The sequence below is a fragment of the Apiospora hydei genome (genome assembly GCF_038363865.1).
Source record: "Apiospora hydei strain CBS 114990 chromosome Unknown utg000004l_segment0_segment0, whole genome shotgun sequence".
Taxonomy (NCBI): Eukaryota; Fungi; Ascomycota; class Sordariomycetes; order Amphisphaeriales; family Apiosporaceae; genus Apiospora; species Apiospora hydei.
This window is the reverse complement of record NW_027117363.1, coordinates 7,274,599-7,290,263: the sequence shown is the minus strand read 5'-3', so window position 1 is coordinate 7,290,263 and position 15,665 is coordinate 7,274,599. Positions and strand designations below refer to the sequence as shown.

The 15,665-nt window shown below is 53.2% G+C and overlaps 5 protein-coding genes across 5 annotated transcripts; 4 read left to right on the top strand and 1 right to left on the bottom strand.

Annotated features, from left to right (window-relative positions):
* Positions 1-920: 920 nt before the first annotated feature.
* PG997_004817 (AP-1-like transcription factor napA) lies at positions 921-1,658 on the top strand (the record flags this gene model as incomplete). The annotated part of the gene is made up of 3 exons (XM_066809132.1): positions 921-1,046; positions 1,098-1,259; positions 1,332-1,658. The coding sequence occupies 3 exons, from the start codon at positions 921-923 to the stop codon at positions 1,656-1,658; spliced, it is 615 nt and encodes a 204-aa protein (XP_066672750.1).
* A 4,970-nt stretch (positions 1,659-6,628) lies between these two features.
* Positions 6,629-8,346, bottom strand: PG997_004816 (uncharacterized protein; the record flags this gene model as incomplete). Its single annotated transcript, XM_066809131.1, has 4 exons — positions 6,629-7,011; positions 7,076-7,183; positions 7,243-7,922; positions 7,988-8,346. The coding sequence occupies 4 exons, from the start codon at positions 8,344-8,346 to the stop codon at positions 6,629-6,631; spliced, it is 1,530 nt and encodes a 509-aa protein (XP_066672749.1).
* An 854-nt stretch (positions 8,347-9,200) lies between these two features.
* Positions 9,201-9,904, top strand: PG997_004815 (uncharacterized protein; the record flags this gene model as incomplete). Its single annotated transcript, XM_066809130.1, has 4 exons — positions 9,201-9,291; positions 9,376-9,410; positions 9,549-9,606; positions 9,723-9,904. 4 exons carry the CDS (start codon positions 9,201-9,203, stop codon positions 9,902-9,904), a joined length of 366 nt encoding a protein of 121 aa, XP_066672748.1.
* Positions 9,905-10,633: 729 nt separating this feature from the next.
* On the top strand, positions 10,634-13,521 carry PG997_004814 (peptidase S8/S53 domain-containing protein; the record flags this gene model as incomplete). The annotated part of the gene is made up of 5 exons (XM_066809129.1): positions 10,634-10,666; positions 10,997-11,297; positions 11,357-12,214; positions 12,282-12,860; positions 12,899-13,521. The coding sequence occupies 5 exons, from the start codon at positions 10,634-10,636 to the stop codon at positions 13,519-13,521; spliced, it is 2,394 nt and encodes a 797-aa protein (XP_066672747.1).
* A 598-nt stretch (positions 13,522-14,119) lies between these two features.
* Positions 14,120-15,223, top strand: PG997_004813 (uncharacterized protein; the record flags this gene model as incomplete). The annotated part of the gene is made up of 1 exon (XM_066809128.1): positions 14,120-15,223. The coding sequence occupies one exon, from the start codon at positions 14,120-14,122 to the stop codon at positions 15,221-15,223; it is 1,104 nt and encodes a 367-aa protein (XP_066672746.1).
* Between the last annotated feature and the right edge of the window lie 442 nt (positions 15,224-15,665).

Here is a 15,665-nt window from a genome sequence, read left to right as displayed (position 1 = left end):
AGCCCCGTTGCTTGTTCTTGTCTTTGTCCATCTTCTTGTCTGGGGCAGTCTTCTTCATCTGATGCCAACATCTCGAACTGGACAGGAAACCAAAAGCTTCTCGACCACCACGCTTTCCTTAGCAGGGACCCTATTTCGCACCTCGCCAGTCCCCATGGGGTTTTAGGCGCTGCCGCAAGAAATGCGCGTAGTAGGCCGCCCACGGATCATGTACGTATTCGACGGCTCTGCCATTCCGATCAGCATTGAATCATCAGCATGCTGCCCGGTACCCAAAGGTACTTCGCGTCCAACTGCAGGCTCTGCCTCCCCTCCCTCCCTCCCTCCATCGCCCTTCGACCTGCAGGACAGCAGTAGTCGGACAGGGGGTCTCCATGTCATTGGAAGCATCAGTGTAAGTAAGTAGCTAAGTATGTATGCATGTACTGCTGCTGGCTACTTACTACACATTCACCAGCAGGCAAGTATATATGTATGTAAGTCGTCTACCGAAGGGCGGGCGTGAGAGCCATGGCAAGGCATCGCATGGCATGGCATTATTGCATCGCTTGACCTCGACCGCGACCTCGAACCAGCAAAAGAAGAAATGACATAAAGCCAACCTTGATTTGGCTTTTCGGGTCGATTGGCAAACGCGTTTCGATTCGAGAGAGATATCTCCTGTCAAAAGCCAGCCGGATTCCCTGTCCCAGCATCACACAACACACCCTTGCCACTCCAGCTTCTTTCATAACCATCCTTCACAAGTCACCAAGTGATAAGCATCCGTCATCTCAACTTGCCAACCCTCTCCATCTCTCTTTCTGGCCTCAACTCGCCTTCAGCCCCGGGGCCCCCAAGGGAACAACAGCAGCTTCGTCCTTATCCTCCTCATATCAACCAACCAACCTACATCCTTCCCTTTTACTCTTATAGTCGTCATGGAAGAGATTGATCACCTTCTTGACCTGCCCTCCCCATCAAACTCATTACTCTTCACGTATCACGAACACGAAGCATATATGGACTCGTCAACGACAGCCTCAACAAGTCCAAGTGATACGCCGGTATGGGCAGCAAGCACCAGCTCTGTACACTCTTTACCTAACCAGAGGCAGTACGATCACTCTTACAGCGGGACATATGCCGGATTTGAGGACCACACCGACGACTCTGGCGACATCATCAAGGGGGACGTCGCCGATGCAGCAAACACAAAGCCGGCGGCCAAACGGAAAAGAGAGAACCGATATAAGAACGCGCCCCCGTCGGTGCTTTCGGTAAGAGACGATAACCCCATAGCTCCCTCTCTTTGAATGATTGACTAACACACAACTTTGCCGGGACTGTAGCGCCGGAGGGCACAGAACCGCGCCTCGCAAAGGGCATACCGGGAGAGGAAAGACCAGCGCATCAAGGACCTGGAGGTCCTACTCAACGAGGCTCAACAGAAGAACGACGTGCTCAGCCAGGCATACACGGCGCTGCAGTCTGAGTACATCAAGCTGAAGACGGAGCAGGCCACTGTGGTCCAGTACCACCACCATCACCAAGCCGCCGCCGCCGCCGCCGCCGCCGCCATGAGCTTCGACCCCACCGCCATGGGAAGCAGCATGTCGACATCCGCCGACGACATGAACCTGTTTCTATATCACGACGCCACGGCCTATCCCATGTAAATCTTTTATCGATGGTTCGGCATTATTCCAGAACAGTGTGGAAAGGCAACGAAATCCACATGACCCTGGCAGCAGCAGCGCGGCTGAAGGGAAGTAGGGCCGATAAGTGCACAAAAAAGAGGTGGCGATGACCACTCACCAGGAAGGGGGCCAAATTAGACTTACCACGGCGGCGTCGACTCAGTTGCTATTTCTGTCACGGCGGCGTTCTTGGGCGTTACATTGAGGCGTTTTTTCTTCTTCCTTTTGTCTCTTTGCAATTCCCAAGTCGGCTTCTTTACAGCTTTCGTTTTGCAGGGGCGGCATTGATAGCACAGCATTGATTGAGAGCAAAAGGCTACAACACTCAGGGTAACGACTTGACGACATCTAAATCATGTTCTTGCCTTGCGTTTGGGCTATCGCTAGCACATACATGTACCTACCATCCAATGATGCAGAAGCAGCAGGACATTGCACCATTTTCAGCTACGGCTTATAATTGCGCTACAGCTCCAGCATCAATAAATGTCTCTCAACAGAGATAAGAGGAAATCTACAAAAGCGTGACTGCTGCATCTTGTTAGTCCAGAGACTAGTCTTCGACTGCTACGATGCAACGCTTCCACTCCATAGAACGCGGTTGAAAACGGACCACAAGCTGTCTCAGCCCGTCTCGGCGTCTAATCGGGAGGTGTACACGCACTCGCCCAAGACCAAGGAGGGAGAGGCGCTGAACGGTGAACGCTATGCTCTAGCTGCGGCACCGCGCTAAGGCTTTGCGCGCGCCGTTGGCAGCAGTACGTACATACACGTACTGTAGCATTTCTCCTGAAAAAGGCTGTAGGAAGTAGCTCGACCAGGCCTCCAGCACCTTAAAACCTAGATCGGGTTAGTAGGCGGCGGGCGCGCGGTGTACGCAAGTACTGGCCTGTGGTTTGCGCGCGCGTGCAAAGGACAACACCCCCCCCATCCTCCTGGTGGAACTCAACCTCTACCCGAACCGAATCGCTATCTAGTCCCTCCATGGATGGGGGTTGGAAGAACCCGGCGAGGCGAACGACGATAGCTAGATAGGCGTCCTTGTGCTGTGTCATGAACGAGTACTACGTCGTAGCTCCCAGATTAACCTTAGATTTAGAGCTAACGCCCGTTCTCTTGTCCCTTCCCTCCCTCTTTACTGTGCGTGGGTGTGTGTGTGTGTGTGTGTGTGCAGTGGGCTTACTAGCCATTTCCATGGCACGGACTCTGGGGTATTTGTTGGTAGGACGCTGGAATCCTCGCTCTCGCCAGATACCAATAAGAGGCAAGCCCTGTCCCCAAAGAAAGGACCGCTGCGTGGGGGCTAGATCAGGCCAGAACAAGAACAAGAAAACAGGTGTGCCTCTCATCCGAGCAGAGGCAGAAGAGGACGAGGAATAAGCAGAGGGGGTAGCTTCCGGGTCCGTCATCCGTTTGGGTATTCCCGTCCTCCGCTACTATTCCTCTCCCTGTGCGGGTTTTCTGTTTCGGTCTCAGTCAAGGCCTCGCTGGCGGATTGGGGACTGGATGGGAAAAAGCAGCTGCAAGTGCGGAAGGCCAAGCCCTACGGCGAAAGCCAAATGCCAGATTGGGGAGGACGAGATCAGAAAAACAAGGATCTCGACGAACGCCAAACGCACGGGAAACTAAGAAACTCCCCGAGATCTAGATGGATCTTTTCTTAGCTGATCCCTTCTCCCCCGCATCGTACGGGCACACAGAGAGAGAATACCTCGGAGTACCTAACGCTGTCCTGTTTATTTAGAGTTTTGGGTAAAGGGGGGAGCAAAGAAAAAAAGAGGAGACGGGCGTTTCGTAGTCCCCGAACGAACGGCTGCCCCGTGCCTGCCCTGATGTTCTCCTTATTACTCTCCCCTTGGCCGCTAGCCGAAGAAGCTTCCAAAGTGCCTGAGCCTGCTCCCCCCCACACATAGAAACTGTACATTGTAAGTATGCAATGCAGGCGCACGTGGAGGAGGTGAGGGATCGAGACGGGGGTCGAGTGATATAGTTGTAGAGACGCGCGGCTATGGAAAGCCGTGGTTTATTGGATTACGGATGCGACGATTGTTTGGCCGGATAGCCAGAAGAACCTCAAGTCGGCCGAGAGTCTTTTCGAACGCCTCCCCTGGCTTTTGGATTCATCTCTCTTGGTCCTACTCGGATGGAAGAGTGAGCAAAGGAGAAAAAAAGCAGAAATTGACGGTATTTCGTCCGTATCCTGGAGTCTGGTCAACGAGACGCCAATTTTCCCCAAGACTTACTGACAGGAGCTTGTCGTTCTCAGATGATACGATGGATATTGCGAAAATCCCATAGGGACAGGAGAAAACCGAGCGCTCGCTGGCCGCTTCGGCTCCGATGGGCGCGTCTCATGCAAGGTCGAGGAGAAGGAAAATGGCTGCCTCAACGGAAGAACCCGGCATCAACAGCATATCAGATGAAGCGCAGATCTGCATGTCTCCCCTATCGAGAAGAGGGAAAAACCATATCGGTTTTGTGTGTCCCGAAGGCGTGAAACCAAAAATTGGCCACCCGATTTCGACAAAGAAAAGAGAGGGAACCGTGACAGTGAACGCACAATCCTCGTCTCCCGGTTGCCAGCTGCATGAATGAGGCGTGTCTCGAACTGTCCCATCTCTCGCTCCCCAGCAGCGGCTGGTAGCAGTAGACAAATATGATTATTCGTTAATCCACCCTGGATAACCGGCAAACTGCACACGACCCGTTCGCTGCTGAATCTTCCCATCCATGCATTGCATGTGAGGCGCAGGCGGCAGGCCGTACAGCAAACTCAATGAACAAGGCGAGACTTGGCTTTTTACGCCACTTGCTTGGCTACGCAACTATGTTGCTTAGTATATTGCTTGGCCATGCCTCTCAAGGTACGACACTGAGTCGCACGTTCGCAGGAGGTTACGTAGTCCTCCTGGTCAGCTGTGCATTACGCAGGTAGGCAGAGAACATCGTGAAGATAATGCAAGTAGGTCACTGACTGGTAACCGTCGTCGCCAGCTTCGTTGCATTTCCGCGGAATATCGTGTTGTTGAGCGTCAAATACGCAATCACAACAAAAACAACAATGAAGAAAACCAAAGCAGCCATTTTCCGCCTGACGTCAAGTCGTGCAATACAGGGTTTCATCGTGGGGATCCAGACGGCAGTGCGAGAGGAGACTGACTGACTGACGAGGCACCAAACGGGACGAGATGCGGTCGAGATGCGGATCAGATGCGGACGGACGGATAACGTATATATCTGCAGCACGGAAGGTCACGATACAAACGGTCTATGCCGTTCGCCGGGGTGCTGCTTCTGGGGCAACATTGTTGGTTAGCTGCATCGGAACGTCTCGTACCCAGCCGCTAGGAACCACCAAGTTCGCTGGTTGGTGTGGTGCTTCCCAGAAACAAGAATAAAGAATGAGCGGTAAAAATCCCGATGCTCGTTCGGTGGCCTCAACCGAACCGGCACACTGTTCCCATTAGCTTTTTGCTCTTCAGCAGCAGCCCGCACTGACGACGGACCAGCAGTCGGGATAGAATAAGCGAAGTGCCTTGGCCGTCCGAACTGTCCCCAAACAGATGGATGAGCCATATTTTCCGCCGGCAAGCCCGGCGCTACTGTTGCGATCGGACGAAGCGGTCTAACCGGGGAAGAGAGGGACCAAAGATGCGTGAAGCGACATCGCATGACAGCACGGCGGAGTCTAGACAGGGCCAGAGCAGTCAAACCAAATAGGTACGTATCATCTTCCTAGATAGTCGGATAGGTTGTATCTTCGAAATGGGCATGCATGGTATGTAGTTCCTGAAAGGGATTGCGTTTGAAGAGATGGGAATAGATGGCATACTAATTGCTCGCCGTATTCGCCATGGCCACCAAGCATCGTCAAGCGACTTGAGTCTATCTTGCGTGTCGTGCAGTCGAAATAGCATTTTTGTGTACGCGACTTCGTCGAGGTCGAATAAACCCTGACCCAATTATAGATATAATGTCGGTCCAGACCAGGAGGATGGCGGCATTGCAAGAGTGTCTAGGTTGTCGATGGCATCAGCTAGATTAGCCGGCCTGTCTGCTCGTCGCTACTGGGTCGTATTCGCATCTGAATAAAACATATGTACGTCGTCGTCATTCCATCATGTAGTTGGTTGCTCCTGGCCAATCATCTTATAGGCGAAGGTCCCTTCGAATACAGAACGAGTTGGCGGAAGCCAAACACGATATTCCCCATGGCTTTTCTTGGTGGGATTGATATACAGAAGGGCGTCGTAAGCCCTGCAGTTGTGGTGTATAACTTCTATCGTGGCCTCCTGAGTTCGCGTTCCGGGTTCGATGTCCTATCGTGAAGTGATTCTTTGAAAGTCCAGGGCTGCTTGCGCTTCACCATGAGGAGGAAACCCTCCAGATATGAAGCCATTACTGTTAGAACCCTAACCGAGGGTTCCATTTTGCGAATCCGATTGTGGTGTGCCCTTACTCAGCCCTCAATTCCCGATATCTTGGCAGTCACCCTTCGACCAATAACAAGAAATTTGAATTCCGAATGTCAAAGTTCCTCAGTCATCGTGCCTGCGATAAATCGCAGTTTGCTATTCTGGTTAGCTACCGCTTGCAGTTGGTGTTTTTCATAATGAACTGATAGATGAATTGGCCGGGGCTCGAGGTTCCAGCAGTTTATTGGCAGTGGACATCGAAGCACGACAGTTGTTGTCTTCACTCACTGCAACTCCTGATAGCAGCTGGAGATCGCTACGAGTAGGCATTTGGGATCGAGAAAATTATGCGCAATGACTGGCGTAAATGCTTCTCAGTGTTGCGGTTCGGCAATATTCCGCACCAATGCTATAACACGAGACGTTGTACATAGCTCACATAAATAAAAGGCTGAGTCGTGACCTTTTAACATATTGTACATTAAGATATAGACTGAGACGATCCCAGGATGATTTTCAGCGTGGGCCGTTTCTTCAAGCATCGCTCTTGGTCTGTATCGAGGCAGCGGCGAGTCCATCCTGAGCTTGGCTGATTCCTTCCGGGAACGCAATTCGCTTGCTCAGTCCGAGCGATTCCTTGAATCTCTTCTTGGCCTCTTCCATGTCGCCTGTCATGGCGGCAATTTCTCCGAGGTTACAGAGAGCCACGGCACAAGCTTCATCGCATTCAGGCGTCCTGTCTTCGCCTGTTACCTTGGTGCTTGTAGCGTGCGCTTGCAGGGCCCATTGCCTGGCATTTTTGAGTAGCATGGACCTGGTAGGACGTGACTGTGCTGCTGCGGTTGTTGCTGGCGTCGGTTGCAGTTCAGTAGGAACGTCAGTTGGTTGCTGAGCCAGGGATATGGCCAAGTTGTTCACTGGTATCTGATTAGTGTTCGTGCTTAACTAGGCAGTTGATGAAATTATTGGGGTTTGCCTTACTCAGGACAGCAGTATGGCAACTCTTGGGCGGTGATAGGGTGAGTGCCTGTAGATACAGCGGCGCGGCAAGATAATGTTGTGATTTGGACTCGTAGTGGTTTGCCAACGCTATTATGCAGTTAGTTCCGTCGTCAAGATAATGGACCGTTGCAGGTATTGCTGCTTACCTTCGAGTGCACCTCCAATCTGCTCAGGCGACATCCACTCTCCTTCGCCTTCGTGCACGCCCTGGGCCTGCCGCCTTTGTAACTCCTTCAGGACGGTCTCCACAGCCCACACAAGGCGTTCGCCTGCTTGTTCGCCCTTGAGGACATGCTCATCGGCATATAGCTCCCCGAGCTTCACGCTGATACCAACGCACTTCCCAAGTATGCGAGTTCGTTTACCCCATAGGTTCTCGGGAGGCACATCTGCATCCGGGGCTCCAGCTTCCGTTGGCGCTCTTACCGGCACAGGGACTCCGATCAGGTTTCCAGACTTATCGACTTGGCCCTTTTTCACGGCCTCCTCCATTTTGTCAACCCATCTTCTGCAATCTCGCAAGAGAGCTTCAAGCACCTCGGTGGAGTTTTGGAAAGACCCAATCTTTTCCAGCCACGCCGCCAGCTGGGTCTTCAGACCCAGAACCTCGTCCGAAAAGGGATCCAGAGCATGTTGTTCACATTGTTCCAAGGCGATCTTGTAATACTTGAGGGCGAGTTTCGGGTCGGGCGCGTAGTTGCTATAATAAAGGGCGCGTCGTAGAGTCTTGGCGATTGCGGGAGGGAAGCGAGTGAATTGTTCCGACTGGAAGTAGCTGAAGTAGGTATATATGACATAGACCACGACGGCGCCTATGCCAGTCAAGCTGTCGGATTCACAATAGTCAGCGCCGTACTCCTGGCATTTGGGATAGAATATGGGAGAACATACAGTACCACAGCTATTACAAGTTCTTCGGGGCTTTGCCGGAATAGTCTACGGAGGCTTTGGCCGCGGAAAGCACCCATCAGTGGACGGAGACTGAAGCTCTGGCGCAAAGCGCGAAACAGCGTCCCGAGTGACGGAGGTTCAGGCTTTGTCTGGAACTTGCTCTCTTTTTCGCTCCCTGACGACTGATAGCGCTTCTGTTGTAGTCGAGCGACTGCGACATGGTCCGCATTTGCCAGCCTCGATGCGACCGGCCGCGGGGTGCAGCCTAGAGATGTGTGATGCGTCCATAACGGACGAGCGCACTGCGATCTTTGGAGGCCTTGGGCCCCTCGCGCGGAGAGGAGTCTGGCGGCAGACATTGCCAATTGGACCGAGTAGCCTCAGCGCGATCTCGACTGGTAGAGCCGCATGTGTTGCTTCAAGTTGGGGGAGCTGGGCGCGAAAGATGATCACATCTGTTCAACGACTCGATGGCGATGCTAATTCAAAAAAGAAGGCTCTATCGGAGGGACGATTGGGTAGCTCCAGAAGGTGCTGCTGGCCCGTGCAAGACCCAATCACCTTCTGACGTAGGCTCCAGGTACCTGACGGACTCCAGCATCCCTGGTATTGTACCCCGCGTCTCGATATCATGAAGATAGAATTGGGCAAATATTTATTAAGTAGAACTAAGAAATCGCCAGTAGAAATTCATATTCTACCTGGTCTATGGAGGATGCCATCCAGCGCCATGAATGTACGTGTACGTGCCCAGTACAGGCGGTGAATGCGGGAGCTGTAAGGCAGCTTGTCCGAACAAACAAACAAGAAGCAATGGAATCAATGGCTTGAAGGGACCGACGCCAGGACGCCTCGGCCCCCACGAAATAGCTTAAATTCTCCCCGTCATCCACTTGCACGTATCCGTCCAGTTGTCCGTCTGGCATCTGAACCGTCAAGAATCTGGAATCTTCGCCTCCAAGGATTGAGAAGAACATACCAAGTCAATAAACAAAGACTCCAGAAACATCCCCGCAGCACCGCAGATATCTCTGGTTCCCTAAATATCAGAAGCCCGCCTCATCGACTGCAACACGGTTAGTGCACTGCCTGTAGCTCCCGTCACACTCTCCGATTAAACCGGGCTTCATTGACGTAACTAGCCTCGGTCTACTTCAATCATCAACATCACCGGCCCTTCTTCAACAAATATTGTCGCCAGCCGTCCATCAAAATGTCTGGAAAGTTCGAGCCCAAGGTCCCTGTCAACTTGAACCCTCCCAAGGATGACCCCATCTCCGTTCAGGATCTAGCTAAGGCCGATGGTTTGTCATTCCAAGCCCTTGCGAACTTCAGTCCCAGGAGCTTGCCGAATCAGGCCAATATAATATGCTGACTTTTAACCGCAGGCACGGAGGGCCAAAAGTGCTACGTTGCGATCAAGGTAAGCTGAGAGCCACGAGCACGCCCTGGGGAAGTATCGCGATAGAGTCATGGTTGATACACACCTGAGCTCCCCTAGCAGCTTCAGTATGGCACGCACGATATATCAAGGATCGCTGGACTAATATGTGGCATACAGGGCAAGGTGTACGACGTGACAGGTAACAAGGCCTACCAACCAGGAGGTGCTTACAATGGTGAGTGCTCATAGTAATCTTTTGAGGGTTTTCAAGCGGCGTTCCAGCGTCCGCTTCAGCCCTGCGCACTTTGCTTTCCTATTATTGTGTGGTCAAGTTGGCTAACTGGAGAATAGTGTTCGCCGGCAAGGACGCTTCCAGAGCCCTGGGCAAAACCTCGACCAAGCCGGAAGACGTCCAGGCTGAGTGGCAAGACCTCCCTGATAAGGAGAAGGGAACTCTGAACGACTGGGTCACATTCTTCTCTAAGAGATATAATGTCGTCGGTGTCGTTGAGGGGGCTACGAACATGGAGTAGACAGGAGGGCGAGCTTCGTTGAGTTGTCAGAGCGAGGTTCCAGCATTAGCAGATGTATCATGTCAAGGAACCAAATCCCACTCGAGTGAAAGGGCATACAAGTATACTATCCGTAGACGCTCATTGGAACGGAAACCTGAATCGACGTTGAAATCATTCAGCAGATCCCAATATCAGTTATGTGATGCAAACTTTTACAGTGTACCTCTTTTGTAGTAGCCTGAGAACCTCTAGTGTTTCTCTAAACATACGTAACATCAAGTGCCTGTTATATTATAAATTGAACTGTGGAATTCAGCAACTGGAATGATAGATTCTCCGTGACTATTACTTGATGCTGCTAGTCGTGAATGTACAAGTGATCTATCTATCAATAAGCGGGTTATTTTGGCACAGCGACTCGTTCCTCTTCGAAGGCTGTGTTAGTTCAGTGGTAGAATTCTAGCCTTCCAAGCTAGAGGCGGGGGTTCGATTCCCTCACACAGCATTACAATTGTCTTTTTGCGTGATCAAACAGTTGAATACAGTCCTGATCATGCCTTTTTGGCATATCAATCGAATCTGTGGCATATGCCTGATGTGGGACTTGGAAGATGAACGTGGATGTACTTGGAGAGGGTTGGCTGCGGATAGTTGTACCTACAAGCGTTGATTTGCGCCAAACAGGATGAACAGTCCATACAAACTTGTCATCATATATAGTTTGGTTGATGAATGACAAAGCAAAAGATGGCTGGGGTCCTCCTTCTTCCTCTAAACCAGGTAACAATGCAAGCAGATCACTGGAGCCTCTGTGCCTCTGGTAGCTCGATATTTCCTTCTGAAAGTCACGTCCCTCCGCAGAGTCGCTTGGGCGAACAAGGTGGGATACCCATTGGGAGGCATCGGGAGCACTCGCCCTGTCTTCAAAGCAATCGATATCCAAATCGTGGTTGTGCTTAGAGTAAAGGCGTTTCTGAGAAGTATCTTGCATCATAAATTGAGACCAAATATATACAAAGTGGTCGCTGTCCCGTCCAGATCTTCGAGGCCATGTCGATCTTCTTGGGCATGAGTACAACTTATCCCAAATCCATGCTTCACCTTATGTAGTCCGCCGCCGCGTCTGACGAGACGGGGAAGGGTCCGGTTGACTTCAACAGCCCCCATCGCATGACGGGCGTGGATAAGGTCCATGAGGCTGGGATCTATGGCAAGGGTGTCCGGATCGCCATCATAGACACAGGCGTTGACTATCTCCATCCGGCTCTGGGCGGGTGCTTCGGTCCAGGTTGCAAGTTTGCCTTCGGCTATGACCTCGTAGGTGATGACTATGGAGACACTCGTGTTCCGGCTCCCAAACCGGATCCCCTCGCCACATGCTTCGATGGTTTCCACAGGACTCATGTGACTGGTAAGTAGTCTTGGCTAGCTGCGACGTTTGCATCATGCACTGATTGACGACTGTGGCAGGTATCGTCGGCATGGAAGTACCGTCAAACTCCTCCTTCTTCCCAGGGTTGGTGAGTGTTGCGCCCGAGGCCACAATAGGGATGTACCGCGTGTTCGGCTGCGAGGGAAGCGCAAACGACGACATCATAGTCGCCGCCATGCAACGCGCCGCCGACGACGGTGCCGATCTGATCAGCATGTCTATCGGCGAATACGGCAGCTACGGGGATGGCGCCTTTACCATCATCCCTGCTGCCGTGGCTGCGATCCAGAAGAGGGGAGTCGCCGTGATCGCGGCGGCCGGCAACTACGGCTCCTTCCAGAGCTTCGCCACCGAGCTGCCAGGGAACGCCGACGGGGCCCTGGCGATCGCATCGGCGGAGAACGCCGAGTTCCCAACCTATCCGGTGCGCGACTCGAACGGCGAAGAGTTCCGCTACGGGGCCTTGTTTCCCTTCCCAGAAGGCAACTATTCCGTTGCTTGGACCAACGACAATGCCAACTCGACACACGGCTGCAGCCCGTCGGACTACCCGCCTGCAAGCGACCTAGAAACTGACATCTCCGAGTATATCATTGTTGTTCGCCGCGGGCTTTGCTCCCTGACCCAGTTGCAGTCTGCCGCCGCCGCCGCAAACTTTTCGCTAGCACTCTCGTACCCAGATTCCAGCCTGGATAATATCTTTATCGAGAATTACGGCCTTCCCTCGCCAGCTAAGACGGCAGACGAATCTATCTATGCTTTTGGTTCGACCACAGGCGATACGCTAGAAAAGGCAGCCCGGGCCGGGCAACCATATACCTTGACTGTTGGGCCTCCGAGGGCCGAGCTTGTTCCTCAAATTGGCGGAGGAAAGCCTAATAATTTCAGCAGTGTTGGTAGGCTTAAAGCTCAGCTGCAATTCCCCTTAAATAAAAAGAACCGGCTAACCAGTATGACATTCAGGACCAACGTCGGATTTCAAGCTCAAGCCGCAGCTGATGGCACCAGGTGGATTGATCCTGTCCACATGGCCTCTTACCGACAAGAGCCCTGGGTACGGCATCATCAGCGGCACCTCAATGTCGACACCATACGTGGCCGGTGTCTATGCTCTGATCAAGTCCAAATATCCCGACCTCACCCCTCCCGAGATCTATGCGCGTATACAGACCACAGCGGATCAGGTAGCCATGGCCAATTTTCCCGGAGTGGCACCTGCGCCGCAACAGGGTGCTGGGCTTGTGCGTGCCCACAGAGCCATACTTCAGGCTTCGTCTATAGGAGCAGATGGGCGCGAGCTTAACCTACCGTACGACGGAGAGGCTGCTACACGCAACTTCACCATCCGCAACCCCTCTTCGGCCGCCGTCACATACAAGCTGAGCAATCTGCCCGCCAACGGAATGGCCTATTGGCCAGAAGGATCAAGCCGGCCAAACGGGGAAGGTTTCCAAGTTACGAGATTCGTCCACTTGACGCCGCTTCCCTTCTCCGCAAAGGTCAACTTCATGGACGGCGACGAAGTCACCGTCGAAGCAGGTGGTTCGCAAACCGTGTCCTTCGAGGTGATCCCGCCCAAGGACCAGTCCCCCTTGACATACCGGTATACTCGGGTTATCTGCAAGCCGTCTCGTCACAAACCGAGGAGAAGTTGTCGATCCCCTACGTCGGACCCGCCTACAACTACGGCGCCTCGCCCGCGCCCGGCACCAAGCCCCTGACGGACGAAGACCGCAAGGACGCCTGGAACGCGGCCCGCGACATCCTGGGGGCGCCGCAGGCCTACGTTGCCTCCGACAAGTCGGACATGGGCGACTATCGCGTCTTCAGCCTCAACGGGACGGACTACCCGGTAGCCTACTTCTCGACGACGCAGATGTGCCAGTGGTGGCGCATGGATTTGGTTCCGGCCTCCACCAACTTCACGCCGACCTACTACGGCTACGACCCGGCGGTGCGCTTTGACAACCTGACGGAGCCCGACATGCCCGTCAATGTAGTGTTCGGCGGCGTGCCGATCCTGGGATATCTCTACCAGAGCAACCCGGTCTTGCCGAATTTCTTGATCAACTCCCCCTGGGTGCAGCCGGCAGACTATGCAACCAACACGCTGATTCCCCTTTCGAGGGGCTCTTATCGTATTCTGCTCCGATGGCTCAAGTTTGGTCGAGATGTCGATAAGGTAACCGACTGGGAGAGTTAGTTGAGTGGAGTGGTAGATATCCCTGAGGTCCCACCCGGATACACGTCGTGAGCTTGTGTGTAAAACCGGATCAAATCCGGTTGACGACCCTGAATGGCAGATCAAGATGATCAGATCTGTATAGTATACAAAATAAAACTGTTCTGCCCAGTCGGAAAATTTAGATGGCGGATCACCAATAAAGGGGTCCTATCTCGGCATAAGACAACATGATATCTTGTCAAAAACAGGAAACAAATACCAAGTGTTTGCTAAGAAGGCACCATGCATGAAGAAGAGACAAACATAAGCACATAAGTATGCAGTGTCGCAAGCAAATGCCGGGCAACCTGTCACCAGGACTAAGTGATAGGCTTGCATGTAGGGCGGGGCATCTGGGGAGTCGCCGCCTATCAAACCCGGGCTATCACGTCACAGTACGCCCTTTCAGATGTACATCTGTTTGCGCCCTTGCTTAGTTAGCCAAGGTCTTCAATATATAAACGTCGATGTCAATAACTTCACCCAACATCATGCTGCTTACCTTCTTGTCGATTCTTCGGGACCGCCAACTAAAAGATCTGTAACCAGTGCACCTATCTCATATTGACAAGCAACTATGGCCGACACAACAGTCGAACTCACAGCGCAATGCCTCTGCAAGCAGCACACTTTCAAAACCAACATTGCGCGGTCCGCGCTACCAATCAAGGCCGTGACATGCCACTGCAACTCGTGCCGACACATGACGGGCGCCATGTACAGCAGCGACGCGCCCTGGCCAGCGACCGACGCGGGAGAAGCGATTATGAACTCCACGCTCCAGCGGTACGCCTTCTCGGAGCGCCTCACGGTGCGGTTCTGCAGGACGTGCTCGAGCCCCATGTTCTGGGAGTGGCCGAACAAGTCCCGGGACAAGATCAGCGTCTTCACGGGCGTCCTGACCAACCACGCCGATCCCGATGACACCAAAGACTTGGTGCGGATCACCGACGCCATCTTCGTGGGCGACACGCTGGACGGCGGCGCGGCGCCCTGGCTGAGGAAGCCGAACGGCGCGGACGGGCCGAAGGCACGCCTGTGGATGGGCCAGATGAACGAGAGCGAGGAACTGCCCCATGATTGGCTGCCGCCGAGGTCCCTGTCGTATGCATCCAAGAAGTCGGATCTGGACCAAGTCGCCATCCGCTGCCGATGCAAGGGCGTGGACCTGGTGATGCGGCGATGGAGCCCGGAGCTCGAGGCCGAAGGAGAAACCGAGGCGGCATCATGGATCATTGACCCTGACTCGCACAAGGGCCTGGGAAGCTTTGATGCGTGCGACTCTTGCCGGATAGCATCCGGTGCAGACGTGTTCAACTGGACATTTGCACTGTTCCAGCAGGTGGGTTTTGCCGGGACAGACAAGACGACGTCGATAACAGGCGGTGGTTTCCCGGTCTCTTCCACCCAGCTCACGGCGGCCCTCTCTGCGAAAGAGCGAGTCCCGAGACTGGGCACTCTCGCTTGCTACAACAGCTCGCCGGGTATATATCGTTACTCCTGCAGCCGGTGCTCGGCATGCGTGTTTTACGGCAGCGACGCAAAGCCGCAATTTGCGGACGTGGCTTTGGGGGTGCTGGAAGCCCCGACGGGGCCAGGGCGGAGGACTTTGTGTCGTGGAACTTTGGAGGCGACATGGTATGGAGAAACGACATCGTTGGGACCTGGAGAGAGGGCTTGATCAAGTCGATGGAATCGGAAGCTGAAGCATGGAGGGTCAAGCGAGGGTATCCCAAGAATTTCTACCGAGTCAGGAAGGAGAAAGCACAGTCCACTGGTTCATAGGTGCGAGCAAATTGCGAGGAACAGTCCACGAGGTACATGATGATGTTACGAAACTACGAATCAACAAGACAACAAAAACTGTATTTTCTTATGAGCATTACCTGAATTTTTACTATGAAAACGAGATATTGCCTCTCAATTGTGTGTCGATGCATGCATTCCATAACCGTACAATATGCACTTTAAGTACAGTACTGTTGGTGGTGGGTGTTCATAAACCCAGCAAGCTGCCTGGCCCGGGTAAGTACCTATCAACTATGGGCGCTGGAGCGGGCTATTATCCACCAGCAGATCTCGCTGCAGGTGATCAATTCGATGGATTGACTGGTTGATTACCC